The sequence below is a fragment of the Urocitellus parryii genome, chromosome 3 (assembly GCF_045843805.1).
Source record: "Urocitellus parryii isolate mUroPar1 chromosome 3, mUroPar1.hap1, whole genome shotgun sequence".
Taxonomy (NCBI): Eukaryota; Metazoa; Chordata; class Mammalia; order Rodentia; family Sciuridae; genus Urocitellus; species Urocitellus parryii.
Window position 1 is genome coordinate 124,315,714 of NC_135533.1, and position 25,074 is coordinate 124,340,787.

General features: G+C 51.7%; 1 protein-coding gene across 1 annotated transcript in view; it reads right to left on the reverse strand.

The window, feature by feature from the left end:
• The window catches only part of Tmem132c (transmembrane protein 132C), a 190,287-nt gene that overhangs the window by 64,017 nt on the left and 101,196 nt on the right, over positions 1–25,074 (reverse strand). Inside the window, exon 4 of the mRNA XM_077796454.1 lies at positions 23,302–23,442. Within this exon, the coding sequence (XP_077652580.1) occupies positions 23,302–23,442 (141 nt within the window). The remainder of the gene's footprint in view (positions 1–23,301; positions 23,443–25,074) is intronic.

Consider the following 25,074-nt stretch of genomic DNA (forward strand, 5'->3'; position numbering starts at 1 on the left):
ATTCCAGCTGGTGGAAGTGCAGAATTCAGGGACAGTCCTCTCCATCTCCGGAACACAATGTCATGGTGATACTATGAGTGTGCACTTGTGAAGTCACTTCAGGGTGTGCCTGGAAGCCCTGCTGACCCTGGTGAGGAATGGGATCTCCATGGCTCCGTGTGCCTTTCTCCTGTCCCCTTGGCAGCCAGTTGCCTGCTCACCTTTTCTTACTCTAGAGGCTGCTCCTGGCGTGTTCTAGAACAGGTTCAGCTCCCTCCAATGTCCTCTTGTGGGTCGTCTCCCCAGCAAGGCCGGGCCGAGGCTGGGTCATAAGGTTCTAGTTTCTGTTCCGCTCAAACTCAGTTCCCTGCCTGCCATGAGGTCGGGAGCAGCGTTGGCGGAGGAAACTTGAGGCCATGAGGGTGGGTCTTCCTGCGGCACCTCCGCAGCGCCCCCCACCCCCATGTTCCACTCAGCTTTTCTCCATCTTCTGTGCATGGTGTGAAAGTGGCAGCTCTCCATCACCCCATTCTCCTCTCCAGGGACTGTGAATTAAACATCTGTTTTCTCCTTGTCTCCGCCACTTGGATGGCCCTGAGCTGGCCCCAGCGAGCTAATGCAGTCAAAAGAGATGAGAGGGGAGGTCGGACGTCCGGATGCCACTGCCTGGCTCTGGAACGCGCTCCAGCTGGGCCCAAACGTGGCTAATATCCTGGCCGGTCATTAAATTGGCCAACTTTGCATTTTAAAGACTGGGAAAGAAGTTCAGATCTAAGGAGCCTGGGATTTTGTAACCGCTGAGATGAGAATCGATCAAAGGAAAGTCAAAGTGAGCTGGGAAACGCTGCCAAGCCCCCTGAAGCAGCTGCCCCCCCCCCACACTCCCCGCCAGGCTGTGGCAGACAGGCTTGGTCTCCTCCCCTCCAGACGGAGGTGGAAGACTCCACGGGTCTCGCTCCTGTCTGTGTGCTTCCCTGTTCAAGGACTGCTGTGTTTGGGAGCTCACTGCAATTTGCAAATTAAACATTTATTTTGTTAGTTTGTATTTTCAAAAGAAAGAAAAATTTAAAAAAAAAAAAAAGGTCCCAGCGTCGGAGGCCAACAGAACCGCACCGGAGTCAGAGTGGCTGGGAATTGGGGCGTCCACAGGAACCTCCAGGGGCTGCTTTCTCTCTGCTCCTGCTCCCCAGAGCCTGGCAACCTTCCTCTGACTCCAGCCCATTTTCTTCACCATGTTCCCGGGGCGTCTATAGGGTTGGATGCTGGTGGGTGTTACCTGTGGTTCTCTCCCAGGGCAGCTTTGCCCCTGGGGACATTTGTGCCATCGCGCCAGGGCAGGGGAGGGCCAGCCCTGGGCATCTGTGGCTAGAGGCCATGGTGGTGCTCTACACCCTCCGAGGCACAGGGCACCCGTGCCACAAGGACTCGCTGGCCTAGGGTGGAAGTAGAGAGGAAGCTGGGAAAGCCCCCCCAGGGTAGAGGGGTCCCGTAACTAAAGGCAGCAATCTGGGGACAGGAGTCACCGGTGCCAGTTTGCTCATCAGGAACAGTGGGGACCTCGCTGTCAAAAAAATGCCCAGCTCCTCCTCAAGGCTGGCTGACTGGCACCACAGAGGCACCTCTGTGCTTTGTAGAAGAATCAGAGATTCAGTGTGTTGATTTTAAAACGCTGCGTGGTGTAAAGTGCATGCAGTCGGGTGGCCCAACCTCCCCTAGGGGGCTGAGAACCCGGACTGCCCCAGCCAGGCGGTGGCCATGCAGGCTGACATCTGCCGGGCTGTTTACTTGGGCTGCTCTGTGGGTTCACTTTCCACCTTGTAACGACAATTCACCGAGCTGTTCCCAATTTCACAGATGGCGAACTGGGGCTTGGAGACATCAGCTACCGACCCAGGTCCCGCAGCCAGTGGGCTGAGTGGATCTGAACCAGGCTGGCCAGGTCTCTCCCACCACCTGGCTGACTCCGCCTCAGCTTCCCCGTTTCTCCCACCTTCTCCTTGCTCCTTGGTTCGGCATCCTGTCCAGGTCTAGAGCAGTTCACATCCCTCTGAGGCCTTCTGACCACCCTGGGGCTGACTTGCTTCTCTCTGGATTCCACAGCCCAGGGGTCAAGACAGTTGTCCTGGCTCCTTCTGGCTCACTTGTCTCCACCCCGATGGCAGGGCCCTGCTTGTCATTCTCTTCCTCTCCCTGTCACCTGCCCAGCATGCAGGTGGGTATGAGCAGGCGGCAAGCATATCTGAGTGGACTTTGTGGTTGGCTCCCAGTCAGCCGGGGGTGGGGAGCAGAGCTTCTGCCAGCCATTTCCTTCAGCAGGACTTATCAGGGTCATTTCTATGTATGTGCATGATGATTGATGGGTAAGAGAAATCATATTGTCCTCCAAATCTATTCAGCCAGAGACCCAGGGCGATATGTTTGGAGGATGTTATGGCTCAGATCTCACATGGCCTCCAAAGGCTTGCATGTTGGAAGCCTGATCCCTAGTGGTCAGCACTCTCTGGAGGAGGTGAAGCCTTTAGGAGCTGGAGCCTAGTGGACAGAAGTGAGTCTCGGGGTGCATGCCCTTGAAAGGACATCGTGACTCTGGCCCTTCCTCTCTGCCTCTGCTTTCTTGGCTGCTATGAGGCAAGCAGCTTTGCTCCACCCCATGCTCTGCCATGATGTTCTGCCTGGTTACAGGCCCACGGCAGTGGGGCCAGGAGAGTGTGGACTGAAACTTCTGAAGCCCTGAACCAAAATAAACCTTCCTCCTTTAAAGTTGGTTTATCTCAGGCATTTTGTCATAGCAATGAAAGCTAACTAACCCAGAGGAGGGTGGGTAAGGCAAGAGGGATGTTTGTGCTCTCCTGGATCCAGCATGTGGCCACAAAGTAGCCAATTTTAGCAATTTCCAAGTATTATGTTGACACAGCCATTGAGACACCCTCAGTGGATGACATTATGGTGAACACAACTCCTAGTAAGGGCCACACATGACCAAACCTGTGCTTCAGGGCAGTGAGATAGGGAGGCGAGGCAGAGAAAGGCCCCTCCCTGGGCCCCCACCCTCCACAGAGCTGCAGTGCAGGGGTCACCGCCATGGCTGGGGGCTCCTCATGCTCCCTGCTGATGCTGCAAGATGGGGCCTCTTCCAGGAGTGGAGCTTGGTTTTCTTGAACAGCACAGGTTTGAGGTGGCAGCCTTCCCCTGGAGGACCTGTTAGGTATCGCCAGCAGGTGTGGTGGATAATCCCACAAGTCCCCTGGATCACTTCTTTCTGGAGTCATATTTTTATGATTTTTCCTGTAATTATAACTGGGTTTATCTATTACTTAAAAAAAAAAAGTTAAAACTCCCATCCTCAGGTAAGCTTAGCACAGGGAAGGAGCGATGGGAAAATCATTTGCATCTGGTAATTGGTAATGCAGTGAGAAGCAGCCTTGGAGGCACAGTGAGTTTGGGTAGATAAGCAAGTTAAGGGGTATAACTGGTGGGGGGCAGGAGGCACCAGATCGGACCTGGGAGAGGTGGTCTGGCCATGGAGGAAGATGCAAAGAACTGTTGGCAGCTGGCCATGCCACTTGGATGCAGCCCTCAAACACCAGGCAGGAGCCACAGTCCAGCAGTGAATTTCGCTTACCCGGTGTGCATACAGCAGGCGCTCTCACACGATTTTAAGTGGATTAGTTTGGGAGGCATGGGGCTGACAGCTGCCTGGCTTGGAGGCATGACCTACATTCTAATTTAAATGCATCTTCTGCTCATGCAAGAGATAAGAAGGGGGTTCTCCTGGGGCATTGGGAAACAGGAGGGGAGCCTTTTAGGGCCACTCAGCTCCACCAGCACAGAGAGGCGCGGCCCCAGGCCAGGGGTTTAATTGCATTTCTTTTATGGCTGCCTTCTATTTACGGCAAAGGATGCTGGTTTCACGTTCAGGCGGGATGTGAAGTTCCCTCCTGAAATGTATTTATTAGAGGGAAGAGAGAGAGGAAGGCAGTTGATTTTCACATGCAGGAGTAAGTCACAATGGTGCTGCTGACCTGTGGCATCTGGTTTGGAAACCGCAGGGTCTTCCCAGAACGAGGCAGCTGGACGAGTGTGGGGTAGAGGGGCCTCTCGCAGCCCAGGCAGAGGCCTTGAGAAGTGAGGACAGACTTGGGCTCTGTGGGGGCTAAAGGCCTGTGCCCACTTTGTGACCTTGAGACGGGACCATGAAACTTTTAAAAGATCAATAGGTCTTCAGGGGGTCGAGGCTGGATGGAGAGCTGGGTTAGCCCCTGCAGAAGGCATGGGGGAGAGGCCATAGGGTCTCCCAGAAGCCTGTTCCCACAGCTTAGGACAGAATGATGGCCCACGGTCTCAGAGACATCATAGTCCAGCATGGCTTTGGCTCCAAGGAAGCCCTGTAGGAGAGGCTCAGGCCTAGGGATGTCCCCCCAGTTGCCATCCTGGTGGAGCCCGGCCTGCACAGTCGGGCACAAATGGTGATGCACCTCCCTTGTCTTGTACCTGTTTTTCTCTCAATGGAGACAAAACACACTGGACCAGAAGACAAGTGCAGCCCACATGGCAGTTCCACATGGTGGGTCCACATGGTGGACTGTCACCGGCCACGGGAAGGGATGAGGCCCTGATGGGAGGCCTGCTTGGGCCTCGAGAACATCCTCGTGCTGAGTCCGATGCAGGACAGGAAGAAGCCCGAAGCTTGGGATCTGTCTGCATGGAACTTCCAGAGGAGGCAGGTCTAAGACACAGAAAACAGACACGAGCTTGCCAGAGGCTGGGGGAGGGAAGCCGAGTAAGGGACAGACTTCCTTCTGGGGTGATGAGAATGTTCTAGAGTCGATGGTGATGGTGGCACCTGTTAATAGATGTGTGGAAACCCACCGATGGGGAAACCCACTTTAAGGGTGGGTCAAAGATATACGAAAAGCGATGTAAACGGAGCCCGGTGCACAGTGTGTACCTGAAGCCCAGTCATCGTGTCCTGAGCAGCTCTCTCAGCAGGAAGAAAAGGTGTGACACCAGCATCAAGATCCATACCAACTAGGGGAACTCAGGCTTGAGCTCAGGAGTCAGACCCCTGCCTTCCAATCTCTGCCTGCCAGGAGCCGTGCCATTGAGGGTGACAGTCCTCGTGGGACACAGGAGTAACTGCTGAGGACTGTGACTACAAGGAAGCTGGAGAGGCACCTGTCACTCCCGCCAACCCACTCATCCAAGGGAAGTCTCAGGTCTGGGCAGATGGGCTGCAGAGAGGAGGGCACTGGACAGACAGCACACCCACTTTGAATTCTGGGGGTTCTGAACACAGAGGAGCGCCAGGGCGTTGGCCGTGTCAGGACAGCTGGCCCAAAGGCTTTAGGCCACAGCGTCAGAAGCATCCCTGTGGATTCTGAGCTGGGCCAATGACGCCATGTTCGTGTTCTGTACAGCACACACCCCCTCTGTCCTTCCACTCCACAGAATTTCTGCCTGTCTTCTTGACCTGGTTTGCGATTCTGTAAATTGTAGATAACTGATAGCCATGCAAATGCCTCCTGTCAGGAGACACGCTTACAAATTATGCCCAGAGGAGAGACAATGGATTTCTCTCCCCATCTGTGTGGGAAAGTCAGTTTCTTAACTACTTACACAATTTATTTCATGGCCTGTGTATGTCTCTGCCTCTTAAATTCCCCTGTGAAGGGTTACATCTTATAGGTTTCTCCATTCGTCATCATTAAAATTTTTGAAACATGTTCATTTTGTATTTGTAAAACTCGTGATTTTACTGAGTTTTTGAGAATCATCCTGTAGTAACGTGAGAGGAGTTAGTGAGAGGAGCCAGGGCTGTCCAAGTTCAGGAAAGCCAAGGTGAGGGACCATAAGGGTTAGGTGAAATGGTGAGGCAGGGCCCCAGGCTGGCACTGGTGGCTTTATAGGAAGAAGAAGAGGGATGGAGCTCAGACACCTGCTGTCTTGCCAGGTGACATGCCCTGCCGTGCTTTGATGCTCCTGAAGCCCTTACCAGATGCTGAAGAGATGCAGGCACCATGCTCCTGGACCCCGAGCCTCCAGCACTGTGAGCTCCACAAATCTCCACTCTTTATCCATCACCTGGTCTGTGGAATCCAGTTAGAGCAAGAGGAAACGGATGAAGATGGTGGGAGTGCTGTCAGGTGGAAGGAGGAGGCAAGGTGCTTCACCCAGACTCCAACACGTCAAGGGTGCTCAGAGACATCAGCTATAAACAGCAGTGCTCCAAGGGTTAGAATGAGAGTCACGATTAAGGGAGACTGGATAGCACCATATGTGCACAGGATGCCCGAGTACTGCAGGGTGGAGAAGGAAGAATGAACAAAGGAGCCAGGAGAACAAAGGAGCCAAGAGAACTCACGTGTGCAGTTCAGGCACCCTGGCTCTGATTACCCACTGGGGTCTGGGTAATCAGAGCCAGGTGTGGAGGCTATGGATCCCAGGTGGCACAGGCACTGCCCCTGGGCTATATCAAAACTGCCTCTGGAGTGGACATCTGGCCCATCTGCCATCTGGTACAGAGTCTCCATCCTTCCAGAAAGGTCTCCACTCCTTTTTGGTGCCCAAGACTTTATCAGGGACTCAGACCTAAGCAGGACCAGTTCAACACCCAGTTCAAGAAGTGGGCATGTGACTCAGGCCTGGCCAATCAGAGGCTAGCAGAAACTACAAGTGGGCATGTGATCCTCTCCTGGCCAATCAGAATCCAGGAGAGGAAGAAACACATGATTGGTTCTGAGATAAGCACATGATCAGTTGTAGCCAATAAGCCTCTACTCTGGGATATTTGTGGGAACTCTTGAGAAGCAGAAGTGGCTTTTGTCTTTTTCCATGTGATTTTTTCCAAAGAGGATGAAGACTTGGCAGTGGGCAGGACAATCTGCCTCTGAACAGAGAATAAAATCCAGGCCTTCTCCATAGCTTTGAGGCCCTGCAGTCAGCCATACCCAAAACCAGCTCTGATTTCTTAACAGATTTCAGTTAGGCTTTTCTGTCTTCATAACCACACAAGTCTTCATCAACACACTCTCTTTTAAAAGACAAATTCCTGTGATTCCTCATACAGAAGGTCCCTAGAGGAGTCACACCCATAGACAAAAGTAGAAGGGCTGTGACACTGGTATTTAACAGGGACAGAGATTCAGTTAGGGACAATCAAAGAGTTGTGGAGATGGACAGTGGTGATTTTACAATATGCTAGTGCTCCATGCAGCTGAAGTGCGCACTTAAATGTGGTTCAAATGGTCAATTTTGTATTATATATATTTTACCACAATAAAAAATTCATTTAAAAAACACTTTCTTATGTAAAGACTTGGCAGAGAGATACAGAAACTTGTTACAGTACATAGTAACTCAGTTACAGTATTTTTTACTGAACATTCCAGATCCCAACCTCAGACTGGATTGGCAGGGAAATACATACATATATAAGTACTTTTATATGTAGGTATTTTTTTTTAACCAAATGAGAAGGCTAGAAGATAGGGAAGCCCAGAGTTGGTTGATTCAGAGACTCCACAATGCCATCAGATAGCCCCAAATTTCTGCTCGGCCTTACAGGGCATTGGCCTTTCATGGTCTCATCTCCAAGCTGCAGCTGCAGCCATCCCACCCCCATGCAGCTGAATCCAAAGACTGAGGACAGCCCTGGGACAGCCGGCTGCTTATCCAACACTGGCCTCCTTTCTTGCTTATCGAACTCTGAATTGTTCAGAGCAGTGTTGTGCGCAGGTGACAATGTTTACCTCCCCAGGTCTCCTTGCTGGCTGGAGTGATGATGGGGTCCCATCCAGCAATGAGATATAAGCAGACATCCACTGGCTGTGCTTCCAGGAACACTGTTGTCCTCTCCCAAGGAGACAGACAGACCCAGCCTTTGCCTATTGCCGTAAGCCCTGCTCCTCCCACAAACACCGTGACTGCATGTTTAGCCACTGTCCCGTGAGCATGAGAGAGGCCACCGCACACCAAACATGGTGCAGCAGGAAGAGAAAAGGAACCTGTGTCCCCGATGGCTTTGTGGAACCACCAAACCAACTCCAGTCCTAACACGGGTGTCTGAACTTCATGTCAGAGCAAAGGAGAGCCCATTTAGCTGGGCCACAGGAATCTGGTTTCCGCACACGGCATCAGCAAGACTTCCCATTAGGGCAGGGAATGCCTATTAAAAAGAGAAAACCAAATTCTGGAGTTCAGTCTACCCAAGCACCATTCATCGGAGCAGTTTTCTCTGACACGCACATCAAAACGAGATTTGTGAAGGCTGTGAACGTGCCCAAGTGTTGTTAATTATTTGGGAAGCAAATTGACAGCAGAAAGCACACCCCACCTGGCTGCATGCCCGTGCATGTCAGAAGGTGCCGAGAGTCTCTCTTCAGTGTGACCACAGTGCATGGGGTGGATTCTCAGTCTTTCCTGCTTGCTTTTTTACCTTTCCACCCCTTTGTGGTGCTACGGAGCTTTAGGATAAGAAACAACCCCAGCTGTCCCCACTTGGAATATTATATGCTTCTTCCTATTTTTTTCCTAACATGGTCAGAGTTTATTTTTCGTCTCTCGCTTCCCTTCTCTTGTTAACAACACCGTAATAAAAGGACCTTGAAATTGATCAAAGAAAATGCAATGCAGAAGGCAGACGTCCCAGGGCTCGGGGAGCACCCAGGCTCTAGTGCATCTGAAGTTGGTTTTTGATTTTATTTAACTTCTTTTTTTTTATCCTGTCTTTTATGATTTTGGCAAAAGATGGAATGCAATCAAGGTTCTATTTGCAGCAGCTGTGTAAGCAATCCCCGTTTAACTGGAGACAATGAAAAATTAATCTCAGCCCAGTATAACTAAGTTTTCACAGAAACAATGAAGCCCCTTGAACATTATCGTCCTCTGCAGATGTTTGCTGACTGTCTTGATTTACCAAATTGCCTGTCGGCTTTACTGCTCCCTCCTCAAGCAGCACCTAGCGCCAGCTCTGTCTTCATGTCACCTGCTTAATAAAAAGCTGATGGCATAAATGGAGGATGTAAATTGTGTTTTCTTTTTATTTCCCCCTCCAGCCGCCTGCCCTCTACTCTTCACTCCTTGGTACAAAATCTCTGTCCTACACTTTTTTATGTGTACTATAGACAGATCCTTTTGCAGCAGTAGGTGGAAATGCTCACTCTTTCTCCATCTACAGGCTCATTGATGGCCCAGCACAGTGGCACACTCTAATCCCAGTGACTCAGGAGGTTGAGGCAGGAGGATTGCAAGTTCAAGGCCAGCCTCAGCAACTTAGTGAGGCCCTAAGCAAATTAGTGAAGACCTGTCTCAAAAACATTCTTAAAGAAGTGCTGGGATGTGGCTTTGTAGTTGAGCACCCCTGGCTTCAATTTCCAGTTCCCAGAATAAAAAGAGCTTGTTAGTGCTTTTTCATCTTTTTATTTATTATTTATTTGGTGCTGGGGAGTGAATCCAGGGCACTTAACCACTGAATCACATCCCGAACCCTGTATTTTTTATGTTTTATTTTGAGACAGGGTCTTGCTAAGTTACTTAGGACCTGAAACTTGTGATTTTTCCTTCTCAGCCTCCAGAGGCGCGGGGGGGATGACAGGTGTGCGTCACTACCCCTATCCTTCTTGTCTGTGTCTTTAGGAGACAGAGTAACGAACAGACTCGGACCTGACTTTGCTGCAGAGAAGAGACTGAAGAATGGAGGCTCTTGCTCTAGGAGATGTTCATCCTCTGATACACTCATGATGCCCTGCTGTCCTCTCTCACTGGACCCTTCAATGTCCCCAGCATCCTACTCATGCCAGTGGGCCCTGGGGCCTCACCCAGCACCCTGTGGTCCATGAGAACCAAGATGCCTGACGGGGGTGGACCCTGTGCTACGGTTGGCGCCGTGGAACCCCAGGTGGAAGGCTCACCCCTGGCACTCCAGCCCTGTGGCTCCCCCCAGTCCACCCGGGGGGGGGCTCTTCCTCCTGCACTGAAAACACCTTTGGATGAAGACAAGTCTACACAGGGCCCTCCCAGAGGAGGCAATGGACAGTGCTGGGTGGTGGACGGGAACTTCAGGAGTAGCTGACTGAGCGCCCTGGAGGACGTGGGGTTGGATGGGTGTGGACATTTCCGAAAGGTCAATGAACTGTATTTGCCCTTGAAAGGTTGGCATCCAGCTGGTGTTCTGTCCCCAGTCCCCATCAGGGCTGGTGCTTAAAGCACCCATTAGCTACCTCAGCTCATTACAAAGTGCTCGCTGTTAGAAACTCGCCGAAGTTCAGTTAGCAGCTCACGGTGCTGGAGTCTGCAGCCTGCCAGGCTGATTCCCCTGTGGTAACACTGAAGCCGATGCGGTACTAACCGCAGGATTCGCAGTGGGCTGGGATCAGGGCTGCAGACTCCTCCAGGGTCCCTGTGACAGGAGGTGTGCCCGCAGAGATCTGTCTCACCTGAGAATGGCCTCCCCTTCAGCTCATCCTCAGAAGTGATTTCAGAGGCTTTTACATCAGTTTGGCACATTTCAGGTCGAGAAAAGCAAATCAGTCGCAAAAGCCTGGCTCTCCCTGCCAAGGTGTGGCTGCAACCCACACAGGGCTGAAAAGAAGGTTTCCTGCTCCTAGGCAATGGTGGAACCAACCCAATGAATGCACATAAAGAAAGGGTGCTTTCAGGATTAAAAAGTCAATCGGTCCTTAGGAAAATGTCCTCCAAACAATACAGATTATCAGAAATATGCACATGAAATGTGAATTATTTTTCTATATGGTAGAGGCAGGTTCACATTCATGGCGTCTTCTCCAGTGGCCTTCTTTAATGTGATGTCCTAGAATGTTAGAGACTGAAAAATCACCAGTAGGCGTTGACTTTGTTAAAAGAGAATTTAGCTATTCTTTTTTTTTTTTTAGTTTTTTTTTATTGGTTGTTCACAACATTACAAAGCTCTTGACATATCATCTTTCATACATTTGATTCAAATGGGTCATGAACTCCCATTTTTACCCCAAATACAAGTTGCAGAATCACATCGGTTACACATCCACATTTTTACATAATGCCATATTAGTGACTGTTGTATTCTGCTACCTTTCCTATCCCCTACTATCCCCCCTTCCCTTCCCTCCCATCTTCCCTCTCTACCCCATCTGCTGTTATTCAATTCTCTCCCTTGTTTTTTTCCCTCCTTTCCCCTCACCATCTCTTATATGTAATTTTGTGTAACAATGAGGGTCGAGTTTAGCTATTCAACATAAGGATCTTGGGTTCAAATTATGGCAGAAGATACATCCGGTTTACAAAGGGGAAGGCACCAATGGAGGGTAGGTTTCTTGGAGAGAGCCCAGGATTTGGAGAGCAATACCACTGTGGCCTCTATCCTGCTAGTTGGATTCGAGTGAGTCCCTTCTATTGCCCTTCAGTCTCAGTTTCCCCACCTGTAATGGAAGCCCCCATTGCCCCTCCAGGATCTCCAAGGTTGGAAGAGCAGATGATGTGACTACCATCGAAATCCTTTAGAAAACTGTAAAGCTTTATGAAAACATGAGGAGTTTTTATGTCCTACATTTACCTGCTCCTGTTTGTAGTTTCCCATAACCAAGAGTTTATACAACAGCCCTAGAGCATCTAAGAATACCACATGTGACAAATTACCCCTGGAACTTGTGTCTTGACACTGCATCCTCATCTCCAGGCTCTGTGGGTCAGGAAGCCTGGGGAGGCTGGGCAGTGTCCTGGGCTTCAGGATCTGTCCCAAGCTGAGACCAAGGGTGTCAGGAAGGGCCGGGGTCTTCCTTGAAGGCTCAAGAGGGGAAGGATCTGCCTCCAGGCTCCATGCTGTAGAGGGGACTCCGCGCCTCATGGCCTGTAAGATTCGCAGCCTGGGCTTCTCAGGGCTGTTGGCTACAGACCCTTCCCCTTTTCCAGTGGGCTCTGCAAACATTCAAGCCAGGAAGGCCATGGACAGCCTTGAGCCACACGTGGGCTGGGCCTCGGTGACCTCATCTCCCAAGCTATGGACATTCTCAGGGAAGCAGACCTCCTCCAGGGCCACTTGAGAGCACATCAGCCATGTAGCCCACGCTGACAAGAGCAAGGTCACACATGGGGCATCTCCTGGCCTGTGACAAGCTGCTGCCACAAACACAAAGCCCTGGCTTTCCTGATGCTCACAGGCCGAGCGTCTGACACCATTTGCCCTTGAGAGCAAACGGATCAGCGGGGACTCTGCCATCTTCACAGAGATGAAGACACAGAGGCTTAGAGAAGTCCAGCAGCTTCCCTGAGCTACAGGACAAACAAGTGACAGCTGATTTCCAGCACAGGTCCCACTTCTCAGTCACCTGTTGTCCTTACGTGGCTGTCCAGAGGGAGGGACTCAAAGGATCTGTATCCCAGGGTGGTTGAAAGACACAGAGCTCATCAGTGAGTGGCTGAATCAGCTTCTGCAGAGGAGCAGCAGATAGGGCAGACAGGGTCTGGGGTGGCCCAGGGCACTGCTGGGGTGGCCCAGGGCACTGCGGGGCAGAGGACTGGCTTTGAAGCCACTTTGACAGAACAGCGATTTTGCCTGAATTTTTACGCTAGCCTCAGGGGTGGCGGGGCCACCTGGCTCCTCTGGGGAGCCAGGGCCCCCTCCTGACTTCCTGCCCAGCAAGACTTTGAGAAACACCACTGTTCACAGATACGTTGTGCAATTCTTGGGTTGGAACTCAATCCCCCAGGGCCATTTATCAGGAGTGGGGCTTTGGGAGGTGATCAGGTTCAGATTGGGTCATGAGCATAGAGCCCCATGATGGGATTCATGAGGGGGAGAGAGAGAGAGAGAGAGAGAGAGAGAGAGAGAGAGAGAGAGAGAGAGAGAGAGAGAGACACTAGAGCTCCTCCTGCCCTGGGAGGACCCAAGGAGAAAATGGCCCTCTGCAAAGCAAGCAGCAGCCTTCAGCCGACAACAGGTCTGCAGAGACTGCAGGAGCCCTGACCTTGGGCCTCCAGCTTCCGGGATCATGGGAAACGAGTGTCTGCGGTTTCAACCCCTCGGCTTATGGCGTGGCCATTTAGCAGCCCAGGCAGACTAAGACTGAGGTAGGATGTACTGAGCTTTTGCTGGGTATCAAGCACAGCTCCAAGGGTCGCACAGTGTTACACGACTTTCCAACACCACAGCGTTCCTATGGCATCCGTGCTTTGTAAAGAAGCCTGAGGTCTGAAGAGTAACTTTTCCAAGACTGCAGGGACTGGGACTGGGTCACTCCAAATGCAAACGGTCTCAGAAAGGACATGGCATAACGCTGGGAAAGAGCTATTCTGCAAGAAGTGGACTCCAAGGCCGAGCGGTGCTCTTGTCTTTACAACAGGGTCACACGGAGGCTCCTGGCCAGGGCAGGGACTGTTCTAGGCACTCACATCCCTCCCCTGCTGGCCTGGTCTCCTATGTTCTCTGGTTCTTGCTCATGTGTTTGAAACCTCTTGAGAGCTGAGTCTTCCCTTTCCTGACTGGAAGTCCTCCTGCCAGTCTGGCCTTAATGGACCACCAAGACTCTAGATTCTCGGACACCTACTTCAAAGGACCATATGGGTCAAGTTGTGGGGCAGCCTCCTCTACCATCCCTGAGCCCAGGAGAGAAGAAGCCTGGGCTTCTGATGGCATTGAAGCCCAGCACCGAGACACCCTGGATCCTCTGTGGCAGAAGACATTTTCCTTGGTTACACCACTTTAGACAAGGCTTCTTTTGCCAGTGGTTGACCCACATCCTAAATAACAGACTCCTTTATGACGGGATTTTTAAATCCACCCTAGGTGCTCTTCCTCATGCTCTTAGCAGAGTAGCAGCTGAGTATTTCTTGGTACCCTAATTTGATCATTTTCCGTCTTTTCTAAAGGTCAGTGAATTCCATGAGGTTGGGGTACATGCTTGCCGTTATAAGCTTTGCTATTCCCAGTGCTTGGCAGGCACTCCATATGCATTTGGTCAATGAACACACACACACAGATCCAGGCCTCCCTCTGAGACCTTCCAGTCTGGCTTATGTCATGGGAGGTGTCTCACCACGAGGGTAAAATGGTGCTCAGAGGGCAGTGCAGGGACTGGAATTCTTGAGCCTGTCGGGAGAGAGTCTGCCCCCTTAGGACCTCTGCATCCTGGGTGGCACCCCGCACTAGAGGTGAAGATGCAGTGAGTGTCTATTTCCCTATGGCCTACAGCTCTCCAGCTTGGAGGGGCAGTGAGTTTCTTGCCAACTGGAAGGACATCTTAGGAAAATGTCCCTTTTGCCTGCAAAGCCTTAGTTAAGTGACAAATTGCAGCAGGTCTCTGTGGGACCTCCAGTGTGGGCTTTAATAGTCGAAGCAACAGGTATCCACCTTGCAGGGTGCACCAGTTCCTGACTTTTCTCTGCCTGAGCACTCCTCTCCCTGACCTTCAGGCTGTCCTGAGGGTGGGAGCCAAGGCCAGGGCCACCCAGAGACTGGAACTGCAGCAGGAAGAGCTCCGAGCCCAGGAACAGCAGGGTAGGAAGCGGCTGGTGGGCATAACAGAGCCTCCTGTGGGGTGTGGGGATGGATCACAGCAGGGCAGGGGTCTCACTGGTTGATAGATGCCACCCGTGACAAAAGGTGCCATGGTCACATGATAATGGAAGGAACTCTGGAACCCTGTAAGAAACGTTAGGAAGGACCAACCGAAGGAGAGGGTGCTCCATGAAAAACACTGCTGAGCCCTCGTGGGCACTTCACAAACACTGACTCAATCCTGATAGGCGTTCCCCAACAAGGACTCGATTATTATGTAGCATTACATTATTTAGTTCATGTAAGACTCAAAGAGACAGAATGATTTGAAACAGACAAAAGAACAAAACCAACAAAACAAACCAGACCTCACAGTGCCCGAGTCGCAGAGCTGAGACTCGAACCCAGGTGCCAACTGGCTCAAACAGCCACACTGCTATTTGGGGCACCATATTGCTTTATGGAATGCCTGAGAACACAGGTATCATGTTAGCAAAATGCTTCTTAAGTTTTAAGAGAGGAAGCGGCTTCTTTCTCCTGCTGTTTCCCAGTTCATCACGAAGATTAGTATGATAAGAGCCCACCATCTCAATAAGCCCCTGGAATTGAAAGGATTTACACAAAGTGAGCAAAGTCAGGATCTTGTGGTGGCTGAGTGGTGGCCAGGATAATTCAGAACAGGTCCCCTGAAGCACAGAGGGTCTTTGAGGGTATTAGAAAGTTCTCCCCACAGCCTTTAACTGGTACCCAGCTTGCTTTCTGGGCACCAACAATGGAGGCACCATATTGGGGAGGGTCTCAGCTGGAAGCCAGTTAGCAAGCCAGGGTCTCTAAGGCAAGGTCACTGGTCCCAAAATGCACCTGCTCCTGTCAGAGACCAGAACATGGGTGCCTCAGCCTTCTCTTAAAGTTAATTATGGGTCTGGCAAGAGCGAGAGAGGCTGCTTCACTGGGCGTAGCAAAGTCATTGCAGGGCAGATGCTGAGAGATGTTTACTTTGTACATATTCAGTCTTGACTGGGGACTGCATGCCAGACTGTCAAGGGCATGAAGAAAACAGAAACTCTCATTCTGCCTGTGTAAAACCTTAAATGAGGCTTGGGTCTACAGCGCACAGGAGAAAACTTCCAGATATGATGCTGAGAACTGGGAAGGGTGTGAAGCGGAGGACACAAGACCCTCCACAACTCTTCCTTGTTGTGGGAGCCCTGAGGATCAGGAGAACAGGGCTACAAGATTGATTCTGGCCCTCTGTGGCCCTGTGAGTTTGGCAAGTTGTTTAATCCTCTGTGTTACCAATGTTCCACAGATCCCATCCAAACCTGGCAGTGTAAAACAGAAACAATCACTTTATTGACTCTCTTGGTTTCTGTGAGTCAAGAGTTCTGAAAAGGCTTGGCTGGGTTGCTTTGTCTAGGGTGTCCCTGGCAGTCACTGTCTGATCACGACTCTGGATGGAACAGAGGCTGGAGCAGAGGGGATGGCTGGACATCGTCCTCTCTTTGTAAGGCAAGAGGTCCTCTTTGGGGACTTTCCATAGTTGGGCTTCCTCACATCATGGCGGCCTCAGGGGGACAGGTCTGCCTAGATGTTGGCTCAGAGCTCTTTTATGACACAGCTTTGGGCATTGCATGGTGTCATTGCTGCCAGACACTATTTTCAGCCAGTCACCAAGGCCTATCAGGGTTCAATGGGAGAAGGTAGAGATGCCATACCTTAGAGATTCCAGAGGGGCATGTGGGCAGAGCCATTGAGAGTATGTCCACTGGAACTATTTTTAGAAAAATGCAACCAGGGCAAGCAGTGGCCTCATGAAAAGGGATTTTGCAGATATTCACCTCACAGCACTGAGGAAGCCTGATGCTTATGTGCAAAGCATCCAGCTGTGAGCCCACCTGAGTGGGCATCTCTTACCTCCCTGGCATCTCTTCCTTCTCTGTAGAGCATCCTGATTTCCTTGAGGAAGTCAATTCCCTTCACCATAGGCTGTCTTGACGGGATGTGGACCAAGTGGCTTGCCCAGCACCAAGCAATGGAGACCACCCTGGGACCTTTTCTGACATCAGACAGAGGGCTGAGATGCCTGCCTGGCTGTAGGTCCCAGGAGAAGCTTTTCTCAGGTTCTTTCATGGGAGCCCTCTACTGTCCCTCCTGTGCCCTCAGGTGCCTCCAGCAAGTTCCACTGGAGACATCAGCTTCTAGAAGTGACAGGAAACACCAACAGCCTCACCATCTTGGCTTTGACCTTTGCCACAGAGCCCAGGACCCCAAAGCCTGGCACGTGCTCAAAGTGGGAGGAAGAGAAAAATCTCACAGAGAACCGCATGGTTCAGGTATCCACAACTGACCTGCTTCAGATGCTTAGATGAGCTTGCTATGAATTTGGGGGTTTAAGAATGCAAAAATGTGATCGTATGCTACTGATGGGGAGATTTTAATTTGTTGTTATTTGCTATCTTCAAATATGTCTTACGGAGAGGACTAGGTCTGGATGATTTCTTTCAGGGGAAAGCAGATTATTTTAGCTTGTCACTCCCCTAAGCTCTGCTGGAACAGCTTACACCAAGCAGCTATGAGCCTGCTCATGTTCCAGAATTCTTCAAAACAGACAGTGGAGTCGAGTTGTGCGGTGTGCAGCTGGGACTGCTTAAATGAATACTAATGGGCATTTTATTTACCATTTTCAATGATTTTCGCTTTCTGCAAAGCCCTTCTCGTTTTATTACCTGCCTGATTTAGACTTCTCCTGGGCAGCAGAGTCCCCGAAGCTTGATGCTCTTGAATTAAGAGGACTGAGGGTTGCTGCCGCCGCCTTTATTCCAGGAGGGAGAATGGGGCGGGCATTGTCTGGCACCCTATGGGAGCCCATGGACCCCAGCAGGCCTCCCCCCAGGACCCCTAGAGAATGCCAGCTGGTTCACAGCCACCCCAAGGGGGACAGGGGGGATCCTGGGTAGGGCTGGCTCTCCATTAAAGCTGTGGGAAGACAGGGCAGGGGCCAGAGCTCAGAAGCGTGCCCACAACATCTGCTGGAAACAAAGGTGCTTGTGATTTGGTCTGTTGAGGAGGAATCTGTGGTGAAATGAGGGCACTGGTCTTTGGGGCGGCCGGTCCTATTTATAAATCCCTCCCAAAGCCGCAGAGTCCAGCTCCAGGGCGGCTCTTGCTGCAGATGCCATGCGAGGAAGACACAATCAACCTCCTCAAGCCGGGCTTTATTTTGGCTGAAACTGGCCACTTTGCCCAGGATTTACTTGCTGATGAGACATTTCCAGAGCAATTATCTTTTAGTTTGATCTGCACAGTGATTTTAAAAATCTGAACACATGTTTACACATCGGGAGGTTTTTCAGCTGCTCTAGAAAAATCCAGAGAACTGGCAACACAGGGCCTGTGCTCCTACAAGAGAAGGTTCTGGAAGCTGTTGGTCACCCTTTGAACACCCTGGGAACTGTTTTCCAAAGGGGGATGAGTGGCCTGTGAAAGATTGAGTCACACAGGCAAAAGTTGGTCCCTTTCAGATTCTTCCATAAGCTTTAAGGTGAGTTAAGAAGGAAGTCTCCCAGCTGTTCTAAAGCCAGTCCTGGGCCTCTGGGCCCAAAGCCTATGGGGGTGGAGGGGACCTGCTGTTGACAGGAAAGCTATTTTAATAAATAAAGCATTTTTAATCATTTGCATATATACCAGTTGGGCACTTCCCCTTTCCTTTTCTGTACGCTGAGTGATGCTGAGTTCACCGGGCTGTCAGGAAGGTGAACTGAAGTGACCACCACAAAGCGTTTGCAGAACGCCAGACTCTAGCAAATACACGGAGTCCTATTCTGCAGGCGGTCAGAGTTCCACGAAATAGGTAGCATACCCCGGTTCTTTAAGTTTCTACTTTTAAGAGGGCAAGCTCGCTTCAGGAAGAGATTTTAACAGTGACCTTTTAATAATAAAGCCTAAAGGAAAGCTTTTAAAATGCAAGAAGCCGACTACTTTAAGTCAAGGTGTTCGGTACTGAGAGCCCAGCGCAGCAGGCTCCCAGGGACCCATACCAGCCCCCCACTCAGCCCTAGCCTCAGGCAACAAGAGGTTGCCTGTTAACTTCAGAGGATGCCGGCAGTTTAAAGAAACACCTCGTTTAGGGTGTTTGCCCTGAAGGAATGAACTTGCAGGAAGGCCTGGGGAATGCTGGGGGCAGACGCTTACTAGAGCACTGAATCAAGGGGAGCAGTCAGACTTCCTCTGCCACAGCCTCACGGGCCTCAGGAAAGTCTCCCCTAATTGAGCCCCAGCTGCCCAGACTGGCCCTGACACTTAGGTTTGAACAAAGACTTGGAAAGGGCGGGGGAGATGAAAGGGCACAGGGAAGATACTCCCTCAGGAACAGGCACAGAAAGGACAAAAAATGTGTTCCCACGTTCACACAGGCCGCCCGCTGGCCACCACTCGCTCTCCCTGTGGCAGGAGGCGTTACACATGAACCAGTCACTCCAGCTGAGGGGAGGTCTGGACAGTCCCTGGCTCTGCTGGCCGTACCCCTGCAAATCCTGAGAATGCTCAGAGGCTGCCGATTGATTTTGCCTGAGGGCCGAGGTGCTCCACTACTGAAGCACTGATACAGGGGACTAGAAAAAGTACATGCGACATAATTCAGGGTATGTGTGGACCAAGTGTCAGCTGGCCCCCTGGATTTGAGGCTCAGGGACAGGTGGCTTTGGGACCAGAAGCCCACAGGCCTTTGGGAGGGTCCAGGCTATCGGAGATTGTTAGTTTCCTAATAAGCTGGCTCTCTTCGTCACCCACCCGAGGCCACTTGAACAGGGAGGAAGCAGAGGCCCTGTGTGTCTCTGAGCCTCTCAGGTGGGGTCCAACAGAAGCCCACTCCAAGATGAGGGTGTTTGTGGAAGACCTCCCCACCCCCAGGAGAAGCTGGTAAGGAAGGAGAGAGGGAAATAACTCGCACAGAACAGCTCAGATTCTGAAGTCCTCCTCTGCAGCCAGGTCCTGAGGGGGCTCTGCGTGCCCATGACGATTGGGAGCTGCCTGCAGTGGGGGACCCAGCTGGGCTTTTGTACTCCACACCCAGTCCCCACTGGCAGAGCAGCCCCAGGAAGACCAAGACACTTGGCTCCTTCTGCAACCTGCAAGAGTGGGCCAAAGGGCCCCAATGGCCCCAGAGCACACACAACATTGGAAGGTGGCATCAGGAAACAGCGCTCCTTGGGTTTGCTGAGTTCATTCCATCCTCACAGGCTCTCCCAGGGCTACGCTGGTCACCATGTGGTGCCCAGGCACACTGGGACAGGCTTCAAGTTTCTCCTTGAATTCCCCTGTCCTGAGCTTGTTAGCATGGTGACTGCAGGCTCTGGGAACTCGACAGACACTTGTTCAGTGAGCAAACAAGAGAAAGGGGAACCACAGGTTTCCTCAGAGCAAGGGGACTCTCCTGAGCCCAGCAGCCTGTAGAGTTGCTAAGGTATGACAGATATCTCTCACGGAGCAGCAAGTCCCCACTCCCACTGCCTGTGGAGGGCACATCCCCATCCCGCTGACTTTGGCCTGTAGCAGTTACTGGATGTGCTGTGGTCAGGAGGTAGCCAGCTGCCCTGGGAATAGTGTCACCAGAGTAGGTGCAGCCCTGCCAGTTTGTGTGACCCTCAGCAGCAACTGGGCTCCATCCACAGCTCCTGGAGCAGGAGGGACACTTGCAGCTGTAAAAGCTTTAGATTCTAAGATGCCAGGTAGTCTTTTTTTTTTTTTTTTAATGTAGCATTATGGTGGCACTAGCTGACAGATCTGCCACCTTCTACTAAAACATTTTCACAAACCAAAGAAAACACACAGACGATAAGGGGGTACCTGCACAGAGACTAACTGGAAACATTGTGTCTAAAATGATGTCACTCAGATTCTGGTTTTGCTGTGGTCATGAACCCACAGACTCATGAAGCTCAGTGCAGGGACATCCAGTTGACAAGTGCTTAGGTACTGGAAGGAAGCTGTAGGAGGGAACTGCTATAGGAAGAATTCCCAACTCACCTCCAGTGCAGCCCTGTACCCATTCACTGCTCTTGTTGGAAACTTGTGGATTAGAGCTACTCCCTGAGCCCTGAAGCACCAAGAGCAAATGCCTTTAGCCACTGGCTGTCCTCTGGTTCAGAGCCCAGCTCCCAAATCTTCTCCTAGCATCTGATGTGTGAAGGATCTGGGCCAAGGGCCCTGAGGGGACATGCTGTGGGTTGAGGCCAGGGCATGATTTGAAGCTGTGCTCATGTATCTCCACGCTATTTTTGGTTAAGTGTATAGTGTAGGTTTGGAAATGGGTGTCAGGGCCTCGGCAAGTCTACAGAGCCACCTTTCTGGCCATTCTGCCTGGGGGCTGATGATCCCAAACTGCCCAGCCTGGCTACACTCCCTGGGCTTACCAGCACTGTTCTCTAAGGTTGTTCCCATGACCCCGGGACCCTGTTATATGCACATGGGGATGTGACTGTGATCTGAAAATGCCCCTGTGGCTTTGTGGCTTCAGTGGGCAACCCACCTAACTTCAAAACTCATGAGGGGCATCCCGAGGGCCAGAGGCAGGAAGAAAGCTCTCCACCACCCAAGTCCTGGCTGTCCCACCAACAGGACTGCTGCCAGCCACAGATCACAAAATGGGAGCTTCGTGCCAACAGGATCTCAGGTAGCTAACGGAGCCAACCTCATCCTTGAAGCCAGAGTCCATCCCACATTCCCTGACTGCAGCTCTGCTCCTGTTGGGCCAGCCGGGCAGGAGCTCAGTGCCCGAGGCAGCTTGGCACATGTGTAGGATCTGCCATCCTCCTCTGCTAGGCAGAAGTGCCCTGGATGGGAGTGCCATTCACTGCCTGGGAACCAGAAGGGGCAGCAGCTGACCTGAGTCTGGAGCCCAGGGCGGCCCCACCCAGCACTACAGAGACTCAGGACTCAGTGGATGCTGCAGATGTCTCACTCTAAGAAGACCTCACAGGCACATTAGTCCACATCTGATCCTGGAATCTGTGACCATGCAACCTTCCAAGGCAGAGGGACCTTAGACTGAGGGTTTGAGAAGTGGGGGAAGGTCCTGGACCATCCAGCCTGATGTCATCACAGGACACTAGCAAGTGGAGGTAGGAGGCAGGAGAGCCAGACAAGACCTGGGGTGGAGCAGAGGGCCAGAGACGCGGCCTGAGAAGCACCGTGAGCAGTTGAGGTTGACCGAGGGTGAGAAAGCAGCCACCATCAAAATTAAGTGGCTTAGAAAACAAGAGACACGTCCCACTGGCCCCCTCAGGAAATGTTGCCCCGCTGACACCTTGATTGTCTCCCAGAGGCACCCGATTGGACTTCAGACCTCCAGCACTGCGTGAGGATCTATTTAAGACACTGCATTTGTGGGGATTGGTTTCAGCACCAGGACATGAGGACAGAGACACAGGCCATTTCAAAGGCAGGGACCAGCAAGCGAAGCCACGTCCCCGTGTGCTGAAGCTTCTTCCTCCTGCTGACCTGCTTGGGGAGTGATGAAGACATCACCTTGATGGTCTCCCAGAGACACCCTCAGGTATTGTGTTCACCTACAACTAAAAAAAATTTTAAAAAGAAGCCAATTGGGTACTCTACGCGTATGTTGAAATATCACACAGAACCCCAGGAAACTGAGTCAGCTTTTGTGCACGTTTTATGGAGCTATATTACAATTTGAAAGTTTTCAGTGGAAACATCGGGGATGCTAAACTTTAGAGATTTTTTAAAAAAATAATAAAGGAATGCTATGTTATCCAAGCTTGCAAATTATTATTCCCTCATCACTAAGCCATCTCAACGAAAGTAACATACAGAATGCATCAGTTTTAATCCATTTAGAAAACACAAAATATCAATTTGATATTTTATTTAACTATGATATGTGAATCCAGACTGAATGCCAGCAGCCTCTTTAAACGGGAGGTAATCACTAACCCTACAGAGATTTGATATTAGTAGAAGGCAACCTCTTTAGGTAGATCCGAGGCAATCAGGAAAAAAAAAAAAATCCCCCTATTACTGCCATAGAATGAAACACAATACTCATGATGAAAGGCCTCCTTCGTCCCAGATTTTTCCAACAGAAATGGACAACTTATGCTTCACTGCTCCACATTATCTATGAGCATAACCTAGAACACAACCTAAATGCTAAGCAGCACAGCTTCCCTATTCACAGTATTTTATATATATGTGAGGGCATATTAGGGAGCCATTAACATTGTTTTTAAGAAATAAAGTCAAGAGAAAAATGTTCTAAAAGAAGTGCAAGTAAAAGCAGCTTATATAAAAATAAAATCTGTATATAGGGCTGGAGCTGTGGCTCAGTGGTAGAGTGCTCACCTGGATCCCAGCACCACATAAAACTAAATAAACAAAATAAAGTATTATATCCATCTATGACTAAAAATATTTTTAAAAAATCTGTCTCTCTCTCTATATATACACATACACATACATATTCTAAATTTGTAAAATAAATAATCCACCATGTTTGTTCTCTGTGGAGGTTATATTGAGTTAAACCCCGGGCAGTAGGGCATTGGTACCTCCCCATATCATGAGAAGAGCAATTGAAACTTTTATAATTAGAAAACGACCTGACCCTTTGTTCAGTAACCATAGTGTTGGGACAGGCCCTCTGGTCTCTGGGGCCACCCAGCCCAGCCCACGAGACCCTGGGGAGGTGGGATGGCTTAGGCACCCCAGTGCAGGACGGCCAGGGCTGCCCACCGCTGCCCAGGGTCATAGCACTGCCCATGGGTGGATGCCAGGCCTGAGCCTCCCGAGGCTGGGTTAGGACAGTACAGGGCACTTACCTGTTGCGCGGTCCCAGGCGCTGGCAGGCCACGGTGGCGGTGGCGTGCTTCCCGCCATTCCCCACCTCCTGCTTCACGTCCCACTGCCGGGGCTCGCTGGTCCACGCGCTCAGGATGTTCACACCCTTCTTCACCTTGGCCCTGCGGATGGAGACATGGAGACGGTGAGAGCCGCAGCATTAGACTGGCCTTCCCAAAGGTGCCCGGCTCGCCGAAACTGCTGTGTGGCTCCTTTTCCGCTTGCCCATATTTTCACAGTCGGTGTGCAAGATGGTGGCTGTGGGGCAGGGGAGGAGGATGGAGGGGGAAGTGAGGAGACCTGTCACTGCAGACCAGGGAGCCAGGTACCTCCTGTCCTGGGCCAGGTGGGAGAGGGGGAGGAGGGGGAGACCTGCTGCAGACCAGGGAGTCAGGTACCTTCTGTCCTGGGCCAGGGGGGGAGTGGGGGGAGACCTGCTGCAGACCTGGGAGCCAAGTACCTTCTGTCTTGGGCCAGGGGTGGAGGGGGAGGGGAGGGGGGAGACCTGCTGCAGACCTGGGAGCCAGGTATCTCCTGTCCTGGGCCAGGTGGGGGAGGGGGAGGAGGGAGAGACCTGCTGCAGACCTGGGAGTCAGGTACCTCCTATCCTGGGCAGGTGGGAGAGGGGGAGGGGAGGGGGAGACCTGCTGCAGACCAGGGAGCCAGGTACCTCCTGTCTTGCACCAGGTGGGAGGGGGGGGGAGACCTGCTGTAGGTACCTCCTGTCCTGCGCCAGGTGGGGGAGGGGAACCCAGATGTTCCTTAGACCAGCACTAGAATGGCAGCTAGTTTGGGCACACTGCCAGGGTTAGCTGTCCTCAATCCAAGTGCGAGGCCTGCTGGGCATGTTTGTACATGTCTGGAGACATTCTGGGTCATCGCAGCTGGGGTGGGTATGATGTCATCTAGTGGATAGAGGCCAAGCAGCCTGCAAGGCCTCGGAGAGCCGCACAACACAGAAGAAGCCAAAGGTCAGCAGTGCTGGGTTGTGTCACATTTACGATGTCTCTGTGCCTCCCTCCCCTCCTCTGTAAAGAGAGGGGGTGGGCATAACACCCCCAATGTAACACTGGTGTTTGAATGTGTCAACACACAGGAGCACAGGGGGTAGCATCAGCCACACAGAACACTCCTGAGGACAGCCCACCATGTCCCCGCCTCTCCAGGTGTCTCCTGCTCAGTCTGGAGGCTGCATCCCACTCTGCCAAAGCCAACCAGGACCCCGAGAGCAGGCAGACAGCTCCTCCCACTGCTGTCATTTCCTCACCCCCAGCCAGCTCTCAGGACCTCGGTGTCACCACTAAGCTGCTGAGAAAAGCGTGGAATTGAGCGCGAACATCAGGGGACTCTCGCCCCTGATCCCACTTAGAGGAGTGCAAAGGACTGTCTCAAAGGCACGAGCCCCCTGTACGGAGAGGAGACTCCACCTGGCAACAGGTCTGGAACCTGGGAAAAGCAAGTTCTGCAGGAGAGATGGATGAGCAGCACTTCAGCAGCCGCAAGAGAGAAGAGCTGGGGACAAGAACAGCGCAAGCCACAGGACTCCAGGCCCAGGGCACCAGCTGGCTCTGAGAGCAGTTCATAAATAAAGAGGGTTAGAGCCGGGGTCTGCTTAGGAGGCAGCCCTACTAGCACGCCTCCCTGTCCCTGCAAGGGGGGTCTGCCTGAACTCCACACAGGGCCCACGTACCAGGACGAGAACTGGGGCCCCTCACTGCAAAGACGTGACCTGCGCACACTGAACACTATTCCTA